This window comes from Macrotis lagotis, chromosome X (genome assembly GCF_037893015.1).
Source record: "Macrotis lagotis isolate mMagLag1 chromosome X, bilby.v1.9.chrom.fasta, whole genome shotgun sequence".
Taxonomy (NCBI): Eukaryota; Metazoa; Chordata; class Mammalia; order Peramelemorphia; family Peramelidae; genus Macrotis; species Macrotis lagotis.
This window is the reverse complement of record NC_133666.1, coordinates 284,454,724-284,475,589: the sequence shown is the minus strand read 5'-3', so window position 1 is coordinate 284,475,589 and position 20,866 is coordinate 284,454,724. Positions and strand designations below refer to the sequence as shown.

The 20,866-nt window shown below is 34.3% G+C and overlaps 2 protein-coding genes across 12 annotated transcripts in view; one reads left to right on the top strand and one right to left on the bottom strand.

The window, feature by feature from the left end:
- Positions 1 to 8,785, top strand: part of OSMR (oncostatin M receptor) — an 80,847-nt gene extending 72,062 nt beyond the window's left edge. For all 4 annotated transcript variants that reach the window (XM_074206798.1, XM_074206797.1, XM_074206800.1 and 1 more), the window contains 5 exons: positions 1,749 to 1,916; positions 3,551 to 3,736; positions 5,308 to 5,386; positions 5,673 to 5,745; positions 7,533 to 8,785. In XM_074206798.1, coding sequence (XP_074062899.1) covers positions 1,749 to 1,916; positions 3,551 to 3,736; positions 5,308 to 5,386; positions 5,673 to 5,745; positions 7,533 to 8,081 — 1,055 coding nt within the window. In that variant the 3' untranslated portion in view covers positions 8,082 to 8,785. The remainder of the gene's footprint in view (positions 1 to 1,748; positions 1,917 to 3,550; positions 3,737 to 5,307; positions 5,387 to 5,672; positions 5,746 to 7,532) is intronic.
- A 3,877-nt stretch (positions 8,786 to 12,662) lies between these two features.
- The window catches only part of RICTOR (RPTOR independent companion of MTOR complex 2), a 138,122-nt gene continuing 129,918 nt past the window's right edge, over positions 12,663 to 20,866 (bottom strand). For 7 of the 8 annotated variants that reach the window (XM_074206786.1, XM_074206787.1, XM_074206790.1 and 4 more), the window contains 4 exons: positions 20,059 to 20,211; positions 19,125 to 19,248; positions 18,415 to 18,553; positions 12,663 to 17,476 (listed from right to left, as the gene is read on the bottom strand). In XM_074206786.1, the coding sequence (XP_074062887.1) occupies positions 17,402 to 17,476; positions 18,415 to 18,553; positions 19,125 to 19,248; positions 20,059 to 20,211 (491 nt within the window). In that variant the 3' untranslated portion in view covers positions 12,663 to 17,401. The remainder of the gene's footprint in view (positions 17,477 to 18,414; positions 18,554 to 19,124; positions 19,249 to 20,058; positions 20,212 to 20,866) is intronic. The other variant, XM_074206791.1, reaches the window with a different exon arrangement.

The following is a 20,866-nucleotide window of genomic DNA, read 5'->3' as shown; positions in this document are numbered from 1 at the left end:
TGGGATCACAAAGAGTTGGACACAGCTGAAATGACTAAACAACAACAATCAGACCAAGGCATCCTCCGGATAGAAAAGACTCTGGTCTTTTCCACTTCCATTGCCTAATTTTACACTGTTAATACTGAGAAGATTGGCTTTTTCTTCACTGCACTTCCAATATCAGTCACATCATCTCCACCAATCAACATGATATAGTAGGAAAACCCTAGATTTGAGCTCACTAACTTGCTGTGTGACTTAGGGCAGTCACTTCATTATTTAGGTCCTCAGTTTCCTTATCTGTAGAATGAAGAGTTTGGACTAGATGATCTCTAAGGAGCCTCTTCTAGCTCCTAAATACTATCTCTAAGTTTATTGATTTCTCTACTCTACAGCTGCCTTTCTCCATGGGTTCTCTCATACACACACAAATACACAGACACACACACACACACACACACACAAAACACATACACACTCACACATTTGTGCATGTGCACATCAAGATCTTCTAGTTGTTTGTAGAAACAGCATGAAATAATGGATAGAATTCTGAAATAAAAGCAACAAGACCTGGGCTCAGATCCTAACTTATTAACTGTGAGACTAGGACTAATTCATATCACCTCTCAGCCTCCATTTCTTTTTTTTAAAGAATCTTTAATCCAGCTTTATTCAATAAAGCAAGTAGAAATGCTCATATTTACATACAAGTTGTCAGTTTCAAGATCATTTAGTATACAAGGCACAATTCTTCCTTCTTTATGCAATGGAAAATAAATTATCTAACCCAACTTTGAAGGAAGCGGGTGACATCATACTGCCTTCTCAATGGTTAATTACATAACATATATATATATATATATATGTATACATATATATATATATATTTAAAAAAGACAACGGAGAGTGTCACAGAGACCATCATTATATAAATCCACAGTTCTAAAGGGGACCTAAAAGAACATCTCAATATTTGGTACCTTCTCTACTGGAAAAGGACAAGTGGATTTTCTGACCATGGTGTGGTCACATTCTGAGAAAAAAAAAAATCTACTTTTAGAAGGGCTTCTGCCCACTCAGTCGGTGGTCATCACTCTATGGACAAAGACAAACATAGTCATGTTTTAAAAACTCACAATCTTGAGTATGAGTAGTTATATTTCTGAGTGCTTTATGTCGATAACTAAGAAGGAAATTTCTTCCAGGATCGAGTATACATTTCCAGCTTCTGAATGGGATTCTGAATTTATTGCTGGGGTTGTCTTCCCCATACCCCACCAAGGTCCCTAAACCTTTCTCAATCTCCCCCCATTTCCTCAGGCTTTCCAGCCATTATTTTCTACCCATGGGGCTTCTCCGGCCTGAAACAAATTGCCCCTCTCCCCTACTCCTCCGCCTCCTGTCCCCTGATCTAGAAGAGTTCAGTGCACATTGCAGGGAGACCAGCAAATCCCAGTGATTAGCCAGAGGACTCCCAGAAAAAGGATGGTCATCTTTTTACAGTGGAGAAAGGCAGAGGCTCAAGGTCTGCTGAGGTACTTGGATGTCTGAGTGAAATAAAAAAATACAACTCAACCTCAATTTCTTCATCAGTTAAATTCAGAATCATTACAGCATTTTCTCAAGAAAGAATATATTACCTATTTTAATTTCATTTTGTTTAAAACTTCTTTAAGTTTGCTCATGTAAGATTAGTGGAATGAAAGTATTCCGGAAATCTTAAAAAAATTCAAACCTTTTCCCCCACCAACTTCTTTTCCTAGCACTTGATTGCAAACCAGAGGTGACTGTGACTAAATTGACTTCTACTTCATCGACTTTGAGTTGGAAGGATAATTGTACTGATGAGCCCCAGAATGGCTTCTTTCAAGGGTACCATATTTATGTGAAACCTGAAGAGGGGGCACTCTGTGACCCAGCTGTTTTTTCAGGTAACATTTACTTGGACATGGAAAAACTGTTTCCTCATTTTTTAAATGTATGAAAAATATTTGTCAGTTTAGAACGTGACTTTTGATAGTGTCTTGGGTGAAATTGGTCTTTGTCCCATCTGTTAATAACCTAAAATTGTCAAACTTCTTAAGCAGGTCAAAGTTGCTTGTCTAAACAATGTTGATATAGTATAAGTTGTTCTCCTAGTTCTTTTCACTTCATTCTATATCAGTAGTCTTCCCACATTTCTCTGAAATCATTCCTTTCATCATTTCCTACATACATTAACATTCTAATACCAAACTTTGTTAAGCTGTAACCCAACTGAAGAAAACCACATTCCCAGTTCTTTGGAACCAGCTGCTGTGTGACCTAGTCACAGAAATCTTGATGACAAAGACATAGATTCAAGATGCAGAATCAAACTTCAATTTTTGGACACAGGAATTTTTTTTTTGCCTAACTCTGCATATTTACTGCAAAATTATTTTTTTCTTTAAATTGGGGGGGGGATGAATGCTTGTTAATTGAAAAAAAATACAAAAGAAAATAACCTGCTGAGCAAATGTAAAGAAAATTGCTTTGGGGAATTAAAAAAAACTAGTTTGTGCTTTTAGAATTTGGTAATTACCTCCATATGTACAAAAATAATGTACTAACTGTAAATGAGCTTTATCTATTCACTAAAGCAGTTCAAAGCAGGAATGGTGCTGGCCTTATTAATGGGGAAGTAAAGTGAGAAAGTATACAAATCCCTGCCACTGCCTTGTGTGGAAAATCCAGAATCCAGTGATAAAAATATATGTCTGAGGCAAATATCACTTTAGTTCTTCTATTTCCTACCCCCAGAATCACACTGAGCAGCACCATGCTAGCCCAAGGGATTTCTATCTGGAGATAATAATAATAACTCCTAACTAAGAGGATTTTTGCAAGGATCAAATGAGAGATTTATAAAAAGCATTTATTGGGGCAACTAGGAGACAGTGGAAAAATTGAGTAGTTGTGTGACCCTGGCCAAGTCATCTGTAATTCAGTTTTCTTATCTGTAAAATGAGCTGGAAATGAAATAGTGGACCCTCTCCATTATCTCTGCCAGGAAAACTTCAAATGGGGTCATGAAGAGTCAGATATGACTGAATAATGACTGAACAGCAACAGAGTTTAATATAGTGCTTGTTACATAGTAGACACGATATAAAGGCTTATTCCCTTCCCCTGCCTTCATCGTATCTGTGTGTGTGTGTGTGAGAGAGAGAGACAGAGAGAGAGAGAGAGAGAGACAGAGACAGAGAGAGACAGAGAGACACAGAGACAGAGAGACACAGAGAGAGATAGAGACAGAGACCCCTTGTCTGAAATGATAAAAAACAAAACAAAAAACCTGACATGGATGGGGAGCTAGAGGAGGAAGGTGGAATAGTGGCTTTTAGGACAAGGCTAAGAGAAATGTAGATTTTAAAAATGAAAAACTTTTGAGACATTTGTGAGACTGTTAGCTGCTCAAGGCCATTTTAGTCATATACAAGTTAACTCTTAACTCCTATGCTTTTTAACAAAATGATTTTTTTATTAATGTCTTCTGTTTTCTCCTATGCTTTTAGCAAACTGACGATTTCCTTTTCTTTCCTAGATAATATAAAAGGTTGTGAATACACAGTTTCAGATACAAAACAAAAGACTTTCAGAGTGGAAAACCTGCAGCCACATTCAACATACAACTTTGAAGTCAAAGCATTTACAAGAGGCGGAGACAGCCTTCCTGGGATTACTAGAGCAATTCTCAACAATGAAACTAGCCCAGAAAGACCTGAAAATAGTGAGTTAGAAAAAATCAAAACCTAATAAAAATGGGACTCAGTCTTTTTTCTGAGCCCTCTCCACTCCTTGGGATGGATTCCTCCCTTGCCTCTGTCGATTCTTTCTCTTGAAATATACTTCTTTGTGGATGTGTTGTTCCTCCTCTATTTAGCCCCACTCTCTCCCTACTCCTCTTCCTCCACCTCCTCTAACATAAACTCCATTAGGGCATAGACTGTGGAATGGGTTTTGTTGTCTTAATTTTATTTTCTGTATCCCTAGCCCTAAGCATAGTATCTTGAACTGAATTAGGAGTTCCATTTAACATTCAACATTCATTCTATAAACATTTTTAGATATTATGTACAAGTCACTGGGAATACAAAGATGAAAAATTACATAATCCTCAACCTTAAAGAATTTATAATCTAGAAGGGGAATTCAATTTTTATGCCAATATGATTCTAGGTAGATTATGTGAAGGTCAAAGTGGCTTGAGAGATGGGAATAGAGCAGATCACGGAAAGCTTCAGAGAGAAGGTAATATGTGCACTGGGTCTTGAAACAGGAGGATTTCAGTAGAGGAAATTATAGTTGGATGAATGGAGAGGATGGAAAGCAGAGGGCCTGTTGGTGTGTGGGGAGAATCTCGGCAACGGGAGAGGGGGTGGGGGATAGATTATGAAGAGTGAATTGAGAAGGTAAAACAAATACAGAATGCATTTTTAAAAAATCTTCATGTCTGAATAATGACTGAATAACAGAGCTTAACATAGTGCTTGTTACATAGTAGACACTATATAAAGGCATATTCCCTTCCCTTGCCTTCGTTGTTTCTGTGTGTGTGTGTGTGTGTGTGAGAGAGAGAGACAGAGAGAGAGAGAGAGAGACAGAGAGAGAGAGAGAGACAGAGAGAGAGAGAGAGAGAGAAACAGAGACAGAGACAGAGACAGTCATTCAGTCATTCATTACATCAGAAAAAAACATCTGTATAGAGTCTGGCAAAGCAAATCAGAAAATGGGTAGAGAAAAGGGATGCTATTGATTTCCTTGGGGTGTCTTTCTACCAGTCTCATAACTGGGTCAAAGGGTATGAACAGTTCACTAAGTTTTATAGAATAATTTCCAATTGTTTTCTAGATATGAATCAAACTGCAGTTTTACAAGGTGTATCAATGTGCTGATTTTTCTGTAGTCTTTCCAACACTATTACCATCTTTTCCTGTCTTTTCAAATTTAAAGGATTATTTAATTTTACATTTGTTATCATTAGTAACTTAGAACATTTAAAAATGTAGTTATTGATGGTTTATATATATTTACACACATACATACATACATATATATGTATATATATATTATTGTTTATATCCTTTGACCTCTAAGGGGTTAGGGTTTTTTTAAAGGTAACGTGTAAAGAACATCAATACTAATAAAATTAATATTGGACAGAGAAAATTTAAATTTTTGTCATAGATTTTGTAAAATGAGATTAATAAATTTTATTTTCCACATGCAGATTTATTTTCAGTGTTGAGCTTATGGCAGAAGCAAAAGTTATTCATTGAAAAATTATTCTTTTTTCTTCAGCCAATTTAATTATGATTATAATATTTCCAATGGCCTTTACTCTGCTGCTCATCATCGTGTTGACCTTGAAAATTCAGTGGTAAGTGTTACAAAAACCTTTCTGTTAGGAAAGACAGAGTTATGCCTCATTAAAGCTGGAAAAGGTTATTTGGAATTCGGTTGAAATCACTGAATTTGCTAGGAGGGAAAGAAACAGAAGAGGAAAGAGAGAAAGAAACCAAAGACCAAGACTATTCGATTGTTTTTAGTACTATTTTTAGTGTGTATATGAATTAAGAGAAAAAGAAATGTTTTTGTTTTAAATGATTTCAATAGAAACATTTTCACATATTTCTCATTTGATGCTACTTTTGTTGTAATCCTAGGGTGAAGGAGAAGTGCTTCCCCAATATTCCAGACCCTTGTAAAAGCAGTGTTTTGTCACTGATGAACTTCAAGGTGAGAAATAGTGAAAAACTATTATATAGTGAATGTGGAGGAAGAGGATTTAGTAATACCAGATCTCAAAACAGACTGCTGTAAAACTGCAATCATCAGGGAGGCAGTTGGGTGGCACAGTGGATGGCACACCAGCCCTGGAGGTAGGAGGATCTGAATTCAAATGCGACCTCAGACACTTGCTACTTACCAGTTATGTGACCTTGGGCAAGTCACTTAAACCCACTGCCCAACAAAAAGACAAAGCAAAAAACCAAACAAGCTAGTAACTATCAAAACAATTTGATATAGGTCAGGAAATAGAGAGGGGGATCAGTGGACAGGATTAACAAGTAAATGAGCACAACAATCTAGTGATTGATAAAACCAAAGATTAGCTTTTGGGGTAAGACCTCATTTAACAAAAACTTTTGGGAAAACTAGAAAAGGGATTGGTGGAAACTAGTTACAGATCAATATCTCATACTGTATATCATGGTAATTTCTAAATAGGGACCTGATTTAGACACAAAGGGTGGCAATCTAGACAATTTAAAGAGCCAGGAAATTAGCTGTTGGACCTACCTTTAGATAGTAGGAAGATATCATGACCAAGCAAAAGCTAGAGAGAATCAAAGAAGCTAAAATGGGTAATATTAATTATATAAAATTTAAAATCTTTTGTACAAACAAAATAAGAAAAGAAACCAGTAAATGGAAAAAATTTTTTTTTCAGATTCATTTCTAAGATCTGTAGGAAACTGACTCAAATTTATGAGAATAAGATCCATTTCCTAATTGATGAGTGGTCAAAGAATACAAATAGGCAGTTTCCAGAAAGCTACTAAATACCATTTTAAAAATGATCCAAATCACAAATAAATTCACATTATAACAACTCTGAGATTCTGCCTTCGCACTCATCAGATTTGCAGAGTTAACTAAAAAAGAAAATGACAAACTTTGAAGGGGGTATGTTTTTCCCATGCCCCCTTCAAGAATTGTCATTTTACTACTGATGGAACTGTGGAGTTGTTCAATCACTATAGAAAGCAACTTTTAACTATGTCCCCAAAAGCTATTAAATTGTACATATACTTTGACCCAGCAATACTAGTGCTATATTACAAAGAGATTAAAACAAGAGAAAACAAACACTATATGTACCAAAATATTTATGACAACTCTTTTTCATGTTGGCAAAAATTTGGAAAATGAGGGAATCACCCTCAGACACAAATGGTTGAACAAATGTTATCAGGCAAGTAGGTGGTGCAGTGGATAGAGCACCGGCCCTGGAGTCAGGAGGACCTGAGTTCAAATCTGATCTCAAACACATAATAATTACCTAGCTGTGTGACCTTGGGCAAGCCACTTAACCCCATTGCCTTGCAAAAAAAAAAAAAACCCAAAAAACTAAGAAAAAAAATTGCAGAGGTTATGAAGGATCTTAAGGGACCCCAAATTAGGTACAATTGGATCAGGCCTATGATGACAGTGCTTTCCTTGGATTTGTAAAGAAAAGTTGGAAAAAACAAGCTTCCAGGGAAACAAACATCAAGAAGAGGGTGAAAAGAAATTGTCTATATTATTCCAAACAGGAAAATAAAAATGAACACGTTAGAGGTCATTTGAATCTTTGCCTAAAGGCAACCATCACTTTCAAGTTAGCTGTTGTGCTTAGGATTAAACGTTGAAGTATCATCTCAGTTATTAGGATGGGAAATGTTTAAAAAAACAGGTTAAGTCTTTTTTTAAACTTTATACATTTGCTTGCTTTAGCAATTATTTTGTTGATTATTTTCTAGGGTAATATTCACCAGGCCATACTGAACACCAGTGAATGTATTCCTGACATTATTGAAATTGTGAACAAGTCAGAAATAAGTAAAACACAAGGATCAAGAGCATTCCTTATAGGGAATGAGACAGCCCAGCCTACCTATATCTACCTCCTTTCAACAGGAAAAGATCAAGGCGGCATCTGTTTTGAGAATTTCACTTATCGCCAGGGAGCATCTGACTTTGGTTCTTGCAGTCAAATTCAGATGATGCCCAATGACCCAATGTGGTCTGTGGAACCTTCTGAGAATTCACTAAAGGTCAAAAAGGACAACATTGGATCACTGGACAATATTCCTGCTGTAGAAGAAGCCAATTTGAATTATGTATCCCAGTTGGCACCAACCATGCCTGGAGACCAAGGCAGCTCTTCTGCTAATCTTCCTGAGCCAAGACACTGCTCAGAGTATAAAAAGCAAATGGTGATACCTACAGGTTTGGCCCTGTCCCTTCCCACTGAAGGTGACAGATCCATCTCAGTTGCCTCTTTTGATCAACTTGAAAAACTGTGCTAGCCAGCATATAAGTTTCATATCTTGATACTCTAACACTAAGAGTTCCATAACCTTGGTGCTTGTGGGCTGAGGGTGCAACGTCACTGGAACATTTGGTAGCAAACCTATGGTTGTATGCATAAGGGATCCTACAAGGCCATGGAAATCTTGCTGGGCTTCATGACCAGGACATTTTGCACATTCTTCTGCTGTCCTTGGAAAATAACTGACCATAGAAACAGTGCCCAAGGAAGCTTATTTACTATGTGATAAAAACTCATTTTCTGATAGTCACTTTATCTTTCCCTTAATTTTTTTTAATGGTAGCTTTCAAAGTTATCATCTTGGAATTATCCAAAACATTTATGAGAAAAATTTTCCATTCAGTGAGTCCTGCATGCACACTTAGTACTTTAGAAATAAAAGGACATCAATGTTCATTTTATAAATCTAATCTCAGTAAATACAATTTGTTGGTGGGTCTGGCTAGATACTATGGGAACAGATCCTGAGGGATCTTGAGACTGATGCTTTGGAACATGTTTTGAAGCAATTTGAAGATGATGACAAGGCTGCAAGTGCACCTGAAGGAAAAGGAAATTAAATAACTGCAAGAAGAGTGGCAAGACAATGTATTAACACTTTCTACCACTGGAGGTCTTTCCACTTTCTTTCGGTGATTTTTTTTCCTACTCAGATTTTTTTTTTCATTTTTCTTTAAAAATCTCACCATCAGTAGCTATACTTTTTTCATCAAGAGTATTATCTCTGAAAAGTGTCCTTATTCTGTTTACAGTGGAGTGTTAAATAAAAAGAAATACTGATTGATTTTAGTATCTCAAAAAGAAATGTAAAATATCGGGTTTAATAAAACAAACTTTTAATTTAAAGAATATTTAAAACATATACTACAAAAATGACACAGAAGAGTGGAAGTATTGGTATTTTTAATAGACTGATCATTTCCTCAGCCCATTCTCTCACATTCATCCCTTTCACTTCCATCTATGAACCCATTACCTAGTTCCTATTTTAGACCTTTATAACCTGTTATCTGGACAATCATTAAAAGCTTCTAATTGGGTTCCCTGTTTTGGAATTCTATTCTCCTGAACTCAATTTTTCCCTGTTGCCAAAATAATATTTGTAAGAAACAGGTCTGGGGCAGCTAGGTGGCGCAGTGTATGGAGCACCGGCCCTGGAGTCAGGAGGACCTGAGTTCAAATTCAGACACAGACACCTAATAATTACCTAGCTGTGTGGCCTTAGGCAAGCCACTTAACCCTACCGCCTTGCAAAAAAACCTTAAAAAAAACCAAACAGGTCTGAATATGTCACTTCCTTCCTTCAATGGTTCCCCAGTTACCACTAGGATCAAATATCAAATCCAGTTTAGTACTTAAAGACCTATCCAAGCTGATTACACCTTATTATAATGGACAATTCACTGTTCCAAGTCAAAATCCATCTCTTGCCTTCATATATTTGCCTAGACTGTTTCCCCCTTCATAGAATAGTTACCCTACTCATCTCTACTTTAGCCATTTTAAAAATTAAATTTTATTTTGTTTTCAAAGATCTCTCTCTTCCACTTCATCCCTCCCACACACACCTTGAGAAAGCTAAAAACAAACCCCAAACTGCTATTACACACAAGGATAGTTAAAATTTCTTACTTCCCATTTCTTAAAAATATGCCTGTACTCTTGAATCCATCACTTCTCTATCAGGAGGCAGGCATCATTGGTCCTCAGAGTTCCCAAGATTTCTGTATGCATACATACATTCTCTATGTATGTATGTGTATATACACATATAATAGATACATGCATATATACAAAATATGCATATACATACACACACACACGTAAATACAGTTTTAATCAGCCAAGATCTGCCTTATAGCTGCTTCCTCCTCCTTCCCCACCACCCCAAGTCTGCAACCCCTCTACCCCCATTGGAATACCAAAAAACCCAAAACCTATCACAAATATGTAGTCAATCATAACAAATTTCCACATTTGATGAAATAAAAATATTTGTCTTTCTTCATTCTGAATCCTTCACCTCTATCTGGAGGTACATAGCATGTTTCATTAGTTCCCTGAAATCTTGGTCATTACTTTGTTTGGCATAGTACTATCACATTTCCATTTCCTCAATTATGGCTATCTACTGATTCTCATTTCTTACCACCTCATGAAGAGCTGTAATTATTTCTGTATATCATTAGCTGTTTTGCTTAGGTCCAATACTTCCCTTAGTCTATTCTTTCTCCTTGCTTTTTCTCTAATGCCTCATTGAGGGAATGATATTTCAGAAATTTTCTTTTGACCAGTACAGGTGTTTTTGTCAGCTGCTCCCTTCACCCCTCCCCCTTGTTTGTACTGAAGCCTACCAGTGTACCCTCATTATGAGATCATTTGCCCTATATTTTCTTAATCCCCCCCCCATTCTGCTTCCTTTCTTTTTCCATTCTTTTCTTTAAGCTCATGAAGACTTAACAGAACCATTTTCAGAACTTGTCTAATTGAACTCCCTTTAGGGTTCATAGAAGATTATCATGTATTATTTCCTCCTATCTAAATGTTTGTAGTTTATCTTTATTTAGGCCTTTATCATTGGTCATTCATGTTTGTTTACCTTTTAAAGTTTCTCACCAGGACTACTTGGAAATTATTTCACTGAAGGTCCACTTTCCCTCTATGCAGTATCAGTTTTGCTGCTTAAGTTATTCTTGATTGTAAACCCATATCCTCTTCCTTCTGAAATACTGTATTCCAGGTTCTCCACCATTTACAGTGGTAGCTGCTAAATAATGTGTGATCCTGATTATGAACCCTTAGTACTTGAATTATTTCTTTCTGGGTGCTTGCAATATTTTTTTTCTTTGACCTGGAACCTCTGGATTTTGGCTGTTTCCTGGGTATTTTCATTTTAAGGTTTCTTTTAGGAGACAGGTAGATTCTTCCTATTTCTTCTTTGGTTTTACTAGATCTTTTAGGAGACAGGTAGATTCTTCCTATTTCTTCTTTGGTTTTACTAGATCTGCGCAAGTAAAAAAAATTTAAGCAGACTATCTAGGCTCTTTGGACATGGCAATGCTAATCCAGTGATTCTTATTTTGTTTTTCCTCAGTAGTTTTCTAGATCAATTGCTTTTGCTATGAGATACCCTAAATTTCTTTTCTTCTCCAGGTTTTTTCTTAGTATTTCTTGTTACTTCATAAAGTCACTGGCTTCAAATTGTTCCCTTTTAATTTTCAGGGAGTTTGTTGCTTGGGAAAGATTTTGTTCCTTTTGTGCCAATTTCTCAAATCTTTCCAACTCTTTCTTCCATAGTTCTCATTTTCCCAATTATTTTCCTTCAACACTCTTATTTTACTTGTAAAACAATTTTCTAAAATCTTTTAAAACATCTTTTCCAGAAATTCTAGTTGAGTCTGTGCCTCAGCTATATTTTTCTGTGAAGCATTGCTTAGAGATATCCTGGAGTCATTCTCTTCTGTGTTTGTGTCTTAAGTATGTTACCAAAATTAGCTAATTATGGTGGGGTTCTTCTTTTTTGTTTTTCCATTCTTCCTGACTTTAGACTTGATGTTAGAACCAGGTTTGACCACACTTCTGGAGGGAAGCTGGTCCTGTTGCTTTCTTGGCATATTGAGTGGATCTCAGGGACAGGTAGTGACCTACAAGCTTTTAGTGTTCCCCAAGTGGTCTGATTACAGGCAAAGATTGATTGCCAAGCTCTTGGGTTGTGCTCAAATTTCTGCAAAAGTAAACTCCTAGACTCTGCCCCTAATGTCAGCTGGAAAGCTCTGTTAGCTCAGAGCAGCAGAATTGTAGGCTTCTCTCTGACCTGGGATTTCAGTTATTCTTCAGTTGGGCTAGATTGAAGTGAGTCCCCTACTCTTGTGCTAACTACACTACTCAGAATGCCAACATGGGTATTCCCCATACAGGGCAATCTTTTCCATAGTCACCATGGAAAGAAATGGGAAAGACTGGGGAAGGGAGTCTAAATAACATGATAGGAGCCTTGCTGGTGATCTTGTGACATCTAGAACATGGCAATGGAGGACACGGGCTGTTTGTCCATCGATTATTCTTTGCTCTTATTTTTTCTTACATAAATTTGTGTTGAAGCCTGCTCACATTCAGTATATGATTGTCCCTTGAATGATCAACTTCTATTTTTTCCAGCACCCATATATCATTATACAATTTCCTCTTGTGAGCTACCTTACTCTTTCCTTCTTTTTAAAATTTATAATTTTCAAAAGGCTAGCCACAATATCAGGTGCTTTTCCACACAAGTTGGAACCTTAATTGAAATACACTTCCAACTTTATCCTAAAATTCAATATAAAAATGATTTATTTTAAAGAAGATTGCTTCAAGGTGAACTTTTCTCATACATATTGTTCTAAAGGAATAATCCAGTACTGAAACATATCTCAATGTTAAATCACTATCCTTCTTCCCCAAATTTACTGTAATCAACCTATTCACATAATCACAAAGCAAATTCCTGTTTCAAATTTTTTTGTATGAACATATACTATAAAATTGGAACATAATTTATACTGTAAAATTATTGCAACTAACCTTAACAAATAATATTGTGATATTTTGTTTAAAATGAGATAAATTTCAGTTAGTTGTTTTATTCTCACTAAAAAAACAAGAGAAATGATAAGGTGAATATCCTGGAATCCCCATGTCCTCTGATCATAAGACATTTAGGAAAGGCTGAGATTTTTTGGCAAAAATATTATCAACCCAAAAAAAACTTTCAAGGAAAAAGTGCTAAATGTTAACACTGCATGTTATTGATATTAATTGGAGACCTAGGCCTCAATATGTAGCTTTACCTGGTATCATTTAAGAAGCATTATAATCCAGTTCAATTACTCTAAGTCATGTAAAAAAAACCAGTACCTCTTTAAGAATTTTAAGTACATTTTATTAACAACATATCCCTTTGATAAGATTACGCTTCAGGAGGCTTTTAATGCCCAGAGACATAAACTGTACACACTATACAAAAACCACCAAAAAAAAATCAAGGTGGGCAAAACCATTTAGGAACAAACCTTTTTTGTTTAAATTATACACAGCTCAATGAAATATTCTTACAGAAAATATATAAATACTTTTTCTTTCTATGTTACAGGTATACAATATAAATCAGATTTCAATGTCTGTTCAGTGACCTACAAACACTAGAACCTCCAAATATGTAGCAGCGTATTACTAAATTAAAAAAAAAAGAAAAAAGGAAAAAATTGCATGGGGAGGGAGAATAAATCTGAGATTTTCACAATCCCTTCCCACTCTTTAAAACAATTAATTTACATCAATCTCTTACAATATAGCTTTAGGGTTACTGACAGACCAGTATTGCAACATTTTTTTAACTACATAAATGAAATGTTTCTCTCCCCCCCCCCAACAAGACTTTGCATTTTGTGCTAAATCAACCTATTCAGTGGCAAAATTGCAATTTAAACTTTTTGGCATAAATTACATTTCTCAAATTAAATAGGTATTTTACAAAGGAAGTCAAGCAAAATGTGCAATTTATGCATGCTGTGGCATAGCTATCCATCTATCTATCTTATAAAAATAGTCCAAAGGAAAAAAGTCCATGTTCTGCATATAGACCTACTGTGAATGAATAGAACTTAAGAGAAAAGGAAATCACTTGTAGTAATGTTTAAGTGTTCCAATTATTTTTTCATAAGCATAACTATTTTAATTCTCTGATATAGCAATAAAACTTCACTGTAGTGAAACCAAAGTATTTCATTAACAATGTATTTCGTGTATGGAAAGATGGGGGTGAAGCACATATGACTAATTTATATCACAGATCATTCCAAAAGGCTAATCCTCATTAAAATTTCTCACATACAATCAATTTAAGAAATTTACTTTTCCCATGTTCAAGTCATAATGAATTGTGCATTGAAAACAGAATTAGAAGCATTCAACACTTCACATCGCTCAGGGAAAAAACCTTTTCAAAGGAAGTTTCCTAAGGCTGTTCTTAAAGTAGTCTAATTTACAAAGCTTTTCTGACATAAATTAGCAATCTACTCAACATGCAAGACAATTTCAGATCTGCTAGATAAAAAAACCCCACAAAATATTAGATTGGTATTTATTGCTTAATGATATGTGCTTTAAGGTATGCAAAATGTATCTTCTGAAATGTTACTGAACAAAATTTTGTATTAAGCTTCCATTTCATAGTTGAATACTTTGCCATTATTACTGTGCCCTAAAAAATTAGTCAAGCTCTGGTTAAAGAAATGTAAATTAATAGTCTTTGCTTTGTCAAGAATTGTTATGCTTATTTTATATGCACATTTTTCTGACTGAGGCTATTTTATTTAACAGTGCATTCATGGCCTTCAAATCTATTTTTAATGCATATATTCTCTTTATCTTAGACAATTTTACTGTCCAAATAATATTTAGAAGAACTTTGGGGGTGAGGCTTGGAAATGGGGGTCGTCTCTGCCTCTTGTATACATTTAAATATAAATAAGTAACAAAAATGTAACTGTTAAGAACTTTCAGATGACATTATTATGAAAGCTCTATATCTGATTCCTTATTTATTACTATCTAAATAGAATCTAGTTACATTAAGCTGATTAATTGCTTGTGAAACAAATTTTGCAATTGGAAATTACAAATCACTTTACAATATTAGAAATTCACAGTTTATAACCAGTACAACTGCCAAAGTTCCTCCAACTTCTTCAATAATTCTTTCTATTAGTAGTACAATTTTATCTGGACTAAAATTAATTCTAAAAATTCCATATCTTGAAAAACTACAGTACTGACATTATTCTCGTAATCTATATTCTGGTAGTATCTACTAATAGATGATTTTCTGAAATATTTTTTATCACCAAGACACCAATCCTAAACTTTTCAACTATGATTTTTTTTAAATATCTAAATTAAGCACTTGGCATAGCATTTTCCATCATAAAAGGCTACCTTTGATACAAATTCTGAAAATAAGCGTTCCAATGAATCCAAGTGTTAACCAAAGAGCATGATGATTTTCTAAGTACAGACATTTTATTTCTTTAGAACCTCAATGATATTCAGAGAACCACATGGCTCTCTCCAAAATAAATGCTATAGGTAAAAATGACAAAGTTTAAATTTCTTTTAGAATACTGGTCAAAAACTGTTCTGGCTACTATTTATGCCTTAACTTCTGGGAAGAAAAAACAAACATGAGTTAATGGTTTAATTCAGAAGGGCTTAAACCACAGATTTTATAGTCTATTCTAACTGAGGTAGTTTGAAACTACTGTCTAAAGCATATGAATCCCATTTTGGGGAGGATCACTACATTATTTCCTTTGGAGTTTTTAATCACTATTTGGTCTAACATTTCTGACAATTGGTTCTTTGGAGAAGTAATTTTTTAATCTTTCAAGCCCAAAGACCAAGTCAACAGGCAAGTTTTTAAGTACTGTCAAAATGTTACAAAAACTCTTGGGGCTACTAATAAATGAAAAGTTGAAACAAATTATTTCTGCTTTTCCTTCAATTGGATTTTATGAGAGAAACGCAAGCCAAATTTGGGTAGAAGCAGGTTACAATCCTGCAGCTTTTCTGTTCTAAGTTGCTATACAGTGCACATAAAAACAATTCACTGAAGTGCAGTCCAAGAAGTGTTAGGTAGTGAGATGAAGTGCTTCATCCCAACAAAACTTTCAGTGCCAGTAAATAAAATAAAATAGTTGTTCAACAGGGGAAATATAAATGGGTTTTACTTTCTGTTTCAAAGGGCTATTTACAAACATCTCAAAGAACAAATCAGTTATTATCAGGATCTATAATATATGGGATCATGAGTTAACTTCACAACTGTCAAAGCTGACAGTAATTACAAAAATGGTAAAACTGAATGATCTTTTTTAAAAAGTGTCCTTAATTCAGTCCAGCTGGATTTTTTATATTATACACACACACATACACACACATGTATGTATATATGTAAATATCAAAAAAATGATAATTCCTTTCAGTCACAGGCATTCTATTGAAGATTTCCGTGCTATTTTATATACAAATTTGCATATATGTAGTTAATTCCTGTAAAGATTTCCAGGTGTCTTTAGATACTTTAAAAAGCTGTGGTTTTTTTTAATAATAGGGGAAAAAATATGCCCTCATCAACTTAGCAACATGACCAATAATGTAATAAAGGCAATCACTGTATTTTAACTCATCTGCACTTAATTTGTGCAAAAAAAATTTCAGAAAGAATACTGGTTTAGAAATTAAAGTACTGCTGCTTCAAAATTTGGTACTTAAGGCTTTTCACTACAATTTTTATCATAATAGTCTCATTAATTAAAGCAACATTTAAGGAAATATGGCTCTGCTTTTCCAATGGAATGTGGAAATAATCTACAAACCCAGTCTCTCTCGAGATTCAGAAATAATTTTCATACATTTTTACATTTAGGCCAAATGCCAATAAATAATACTCATTCAATTTTTCCACTGAGAAAAGTGGCATGTTCAGAACATGAAAATGAACAGAAATTTCATTGAATAAAAATATATAACGGTCAAAAGACTTTATTTCAGTTTAATTAAAATTTTTTGACTTAACTGGGAACCGTAGTGAAAAACCTTAATTGGTTCATATAACATATAATACATTGCAATGAAATCTGAGAGACCGAAAATCAAAATAACCATTTGCAATTATAGTAACATTAAAAATAAGTTAAAAGTCCCAGGTCGCTGAGGCTCTTCTTTCATTCTGAGGTTATAAACCTCTCAAGTAGTGTTACAAACATTAAGAAAAATGTGGAAGGTCCAACGTTAACCCCCAAATACCAGCTGTTACAGTACATCCCAACATGGAAGATGTAGCCTTTAGAAATGTGGACTCCTGGTATATATGAGTTTAGTTAACAAACAAGGCATCTTTTCTATATAACCTAAAAAGAATTCAGAATCAACCCCATAAAAGGGTGTTTCTTCATGCTAACTTATTGTTCAACTCCCGTTATGTTTTTAAAATTAAAGAAAAAAAAATCTGTGTAGGTGTTCAGTGCTTGGCTCTTGCATACATTTGGTAAATATAACTCATAAAACTGGTAATGGATGACATCCCCAAACAATATATGTGGGGAGGAAAATTTCTGCTGGGGAAAAAAACAATCTGCAGTTCATACTATTCATGTACCAGGAACTGCTGGAACAAGCTACAGAAGATGCTCCTGTCTTGGTAATCCAGGCAGTGAGGATTTCAGTCAGTCCAAAGAGATCTGCCAAATAAAGATGAGGTCAGGATTCAGCTGATGTATCTATTATAGGTTGCTTTGGTGGAGTTGATAAAACAGCCTCTGCTTCTTCGTGCATCTAGGAACAAAATGATAAATGATTAATAATTCCTAATACAGTCTTGTCAGAGGAAAATGGGAGTTGAAAGAAAATGAGCAATGACTCAACATTTTAGCACCTGATGTGAAAAAAAAAATGTAAAAAGCTTAATGTAATATAATCTAGGCATGGTTGATATATATTCAAAAGGTGTTGAGGTTTTTGTACCTTAAAATAAGTACATTTGAAAGGGTAGGTGCTAGTTCCTTTTGTCCTCCTGAGAGTTAATCAATAGTGCCTCACTTGTGGCTCTCAGATCAGAGAAAAGTTTTTCTTAAACTATTTATCGTGATATATTTCCTCTTAGAACCAACAGCTAAAATGTGTGGATGCTGATACTGATCAACATATGTACTTTTTGGGGCAACTAGGTGGCACAGTGGACAGAAAACCAGTCCTGGAGTCAGGAAGACCTGAGTTCAAATCCAACCCCAGATGCTTAATGATTACCTTAGCTGTGTGGCGTTGGGCAAATCACTTAAATCCACTGCCTTAAATAAATTTAAAAAAACCTCTTTTTTAAAAAAAATGTACTTTTTTTGTGCATATCATCACGATTTGTATTAGTATCAATAAACCTCATAATTAGATATAAGGAGTTGTATTTCTATTCCTTGAAATCTACTACTAAACTACCAGCTTCCAAATCTGCATCTTAAAAAAAGTTAAAATAATCCCTATTATCACTATTTCCCTAAATTACTTTATATTGACCTATTTTTGAACAGATCATATATCCTTTCCCCCTACATAAGTTCTTTGAGAACAAGAACTATCTTATTGTCATCTTTGCCGAGTATTTCGCATAATACTTTACAATAGGTGGTTAATAAACGCCCACTGTCTATTTAATTGAACATTTAAGAACTTTTGTTCACTGTTAGCATTGATAAAGTACCACTTCTATTTCTCCTTACTTGTAAAAACTGTACATCTTGAAATAACTCCTGAATGAATCTGCGAGATGGCAATCGAAAAGTACAGTGTGATAACAAATAGGAAACCTCAGAGTAGAGGCATATGTCATCAAATGCTTGAGGAAACTTCTCTTTAATTCTGAAATGGAAGATACATTAAATGAGAAAAATTTCAATTCATCACTTGACCTGTTTTTAAAATAATTATATAAAAAATAATTATAAAACTTTCCAAAAGATACCTGAGTCACCAGTTAAATAGTGATGTGATTTTTTAAAAAAGTAATTAATATAAATAATTTTTTAACAGGAAGAGATCTTTTAGATTATTTTTTATTAGAGAAAAAATGTTTTATTCAAATTTAGCATTGTTCTTAAGTTACTTTAACTATCTTTTTTACAAATACTTCAAGATTCTAAAAGTCAAAATTAAAGATGTTTCTGTACCACCTTTCCTACAGCATATTATGATCTTGAACTTGATAAAGTTCTCTTAAACTTGTGAAAAGGTGCCTTAACAAAGCTTTGGAAGCTTTAAGAAAAAAGAAAAATAAGGGAATTAATCTATAAGAAATTGCTATGTGCTATTTATTATGTAAAGCAATCTTTATATTTTTATTATAATATCCTATTTCTTCCTGAAGCAAGAAAAATAAACAAGCAGAACAAATACCACAGATGAATTTAATTTGCATACATTATTTACTCACGTCAAAAGTCCAGTTTCATGACCTTTAGTTCCTACTGAACTACTCAAATTGATAACTAATCTTAATACTTCTTTTCGAAGGAGTATTCGGCACACTGGTGTATCATCTGGAATTGACTTGACTCCTGAAAAAAAAAAATTTCAGGGTAATGTTTAAAGTATTTCTCACTTTGAGGAAAATAAGTTATTGTGAGTCACAGTTATATTCAGAATCATTTAGCTACTTCAAAGTGTTTCTTAATACTAGTAAGCTCCTAGTAATACTCCTCTGGTACAAAAACTTTATAATGCTGCTGACAAAAAAAGTGAAAAATATAATGACTGCAAAGTGCACTCATCAACTGTTCAAACATTCAAGTGTGGTGGGAGATATAAAGATTTCTTTTTTTAATAATAATTCTTGATCTCAAAAATCTCAAATTTTTCTGGGGCAAAGGTAAAGAGAGAAATAGTATTACACAAGTAAGAAAGAAGCCAGACTGTAAAAAGCTTTAAATAAAAGGCTAAAAATGTGCTAGAGCAATGAAGTTTTTTAAACTGGAAAATCATATGGTCAGTTTTCTACTTTAGTAACATTATTTTGGCTGCTGTATGAAGAATGGATAGGAGTAGAGAAAAATTAGTTTATTATAAATATTACAAGAGATCCTAAGGGTCTGAATCACAAAGATATCAAGAGGAGATGGATGCAAGACATCTTTTGGGGTAGAATAAACTGGACATGTCAATTGATCAGATGTGAAGAAAAGAATTGCCTCAAAGGAATAAACATAGTAACTTAAATTTTGCATCTTATAAAGACTTATAAGACATCAAAAATGAAGCCAGACTAAACATTTTGTATAATACTTCTCATACAAATACTGTATGTATTATTTATTAAAATACAAGGCTTCTTTAATGACTTTTTTTTCCTTACAGCTCTGCAAACTTACCTAGTACCAATTCTGTACTCTTGGTGCTACTGGCTGAACCCTGGGACACAGCATCACTGCATCCTGAAATCCCAGAAAACTTTGAGGAAACAACATCTAGGTGATTGTGGATAGTCTGCCCACACCAATCAGAATATGGAATGTCTGGAAAGTCTGAAGAAAACAAACCACTAATTAAAGGAACTTAATGATTTTGTCACTAAATAAATGATAATCCTTTAAAACAAAGGAAATTTATCATTTCAATAATATTACTCCAAAGAGTTAAGCTTGCTTTTAATTAATTGTCTTTGGTTTTTTAACAACTACACTCTGTACTGAAGATTTCAAAAGGACATTTATAAACTAACTTAATAAAACTTATTTCTCAGACATTAAAATGTTTAATAAGCTGCAAGCTCATGAGAAATAAATTGTGAGTTAAATGAACTGAGGGAGTTATCTTTCTTAGGTATCAACATGTTAATGAACTACAAAAGCATTTTCCTGAGGAATTATTAGACTGGAGTCAAACTTTCTCTGCTCCAATAATTCAAATCAATTAAAAATTACCATTCCTTCATTCCCAACTATAAACAACACACCTAGGAAATGAAAGGTCAAATGGAGTAGGAGATAGGCAGACTCAGAGCTGAAAAGAAAGACCTGGAGTTAATTGTCTAAGGAGGTGTGAGACCAAGTGGTCCAGTCATTTAATCTCTCAATTTTAGAGGCAATTCTCAAAAAACTAAATATTACTAAATACTACTGTAACTTTATCCCAAGAAAGGAAATTCCAAAGTGAGAGTTCCCTACCCCAGTGAAATCA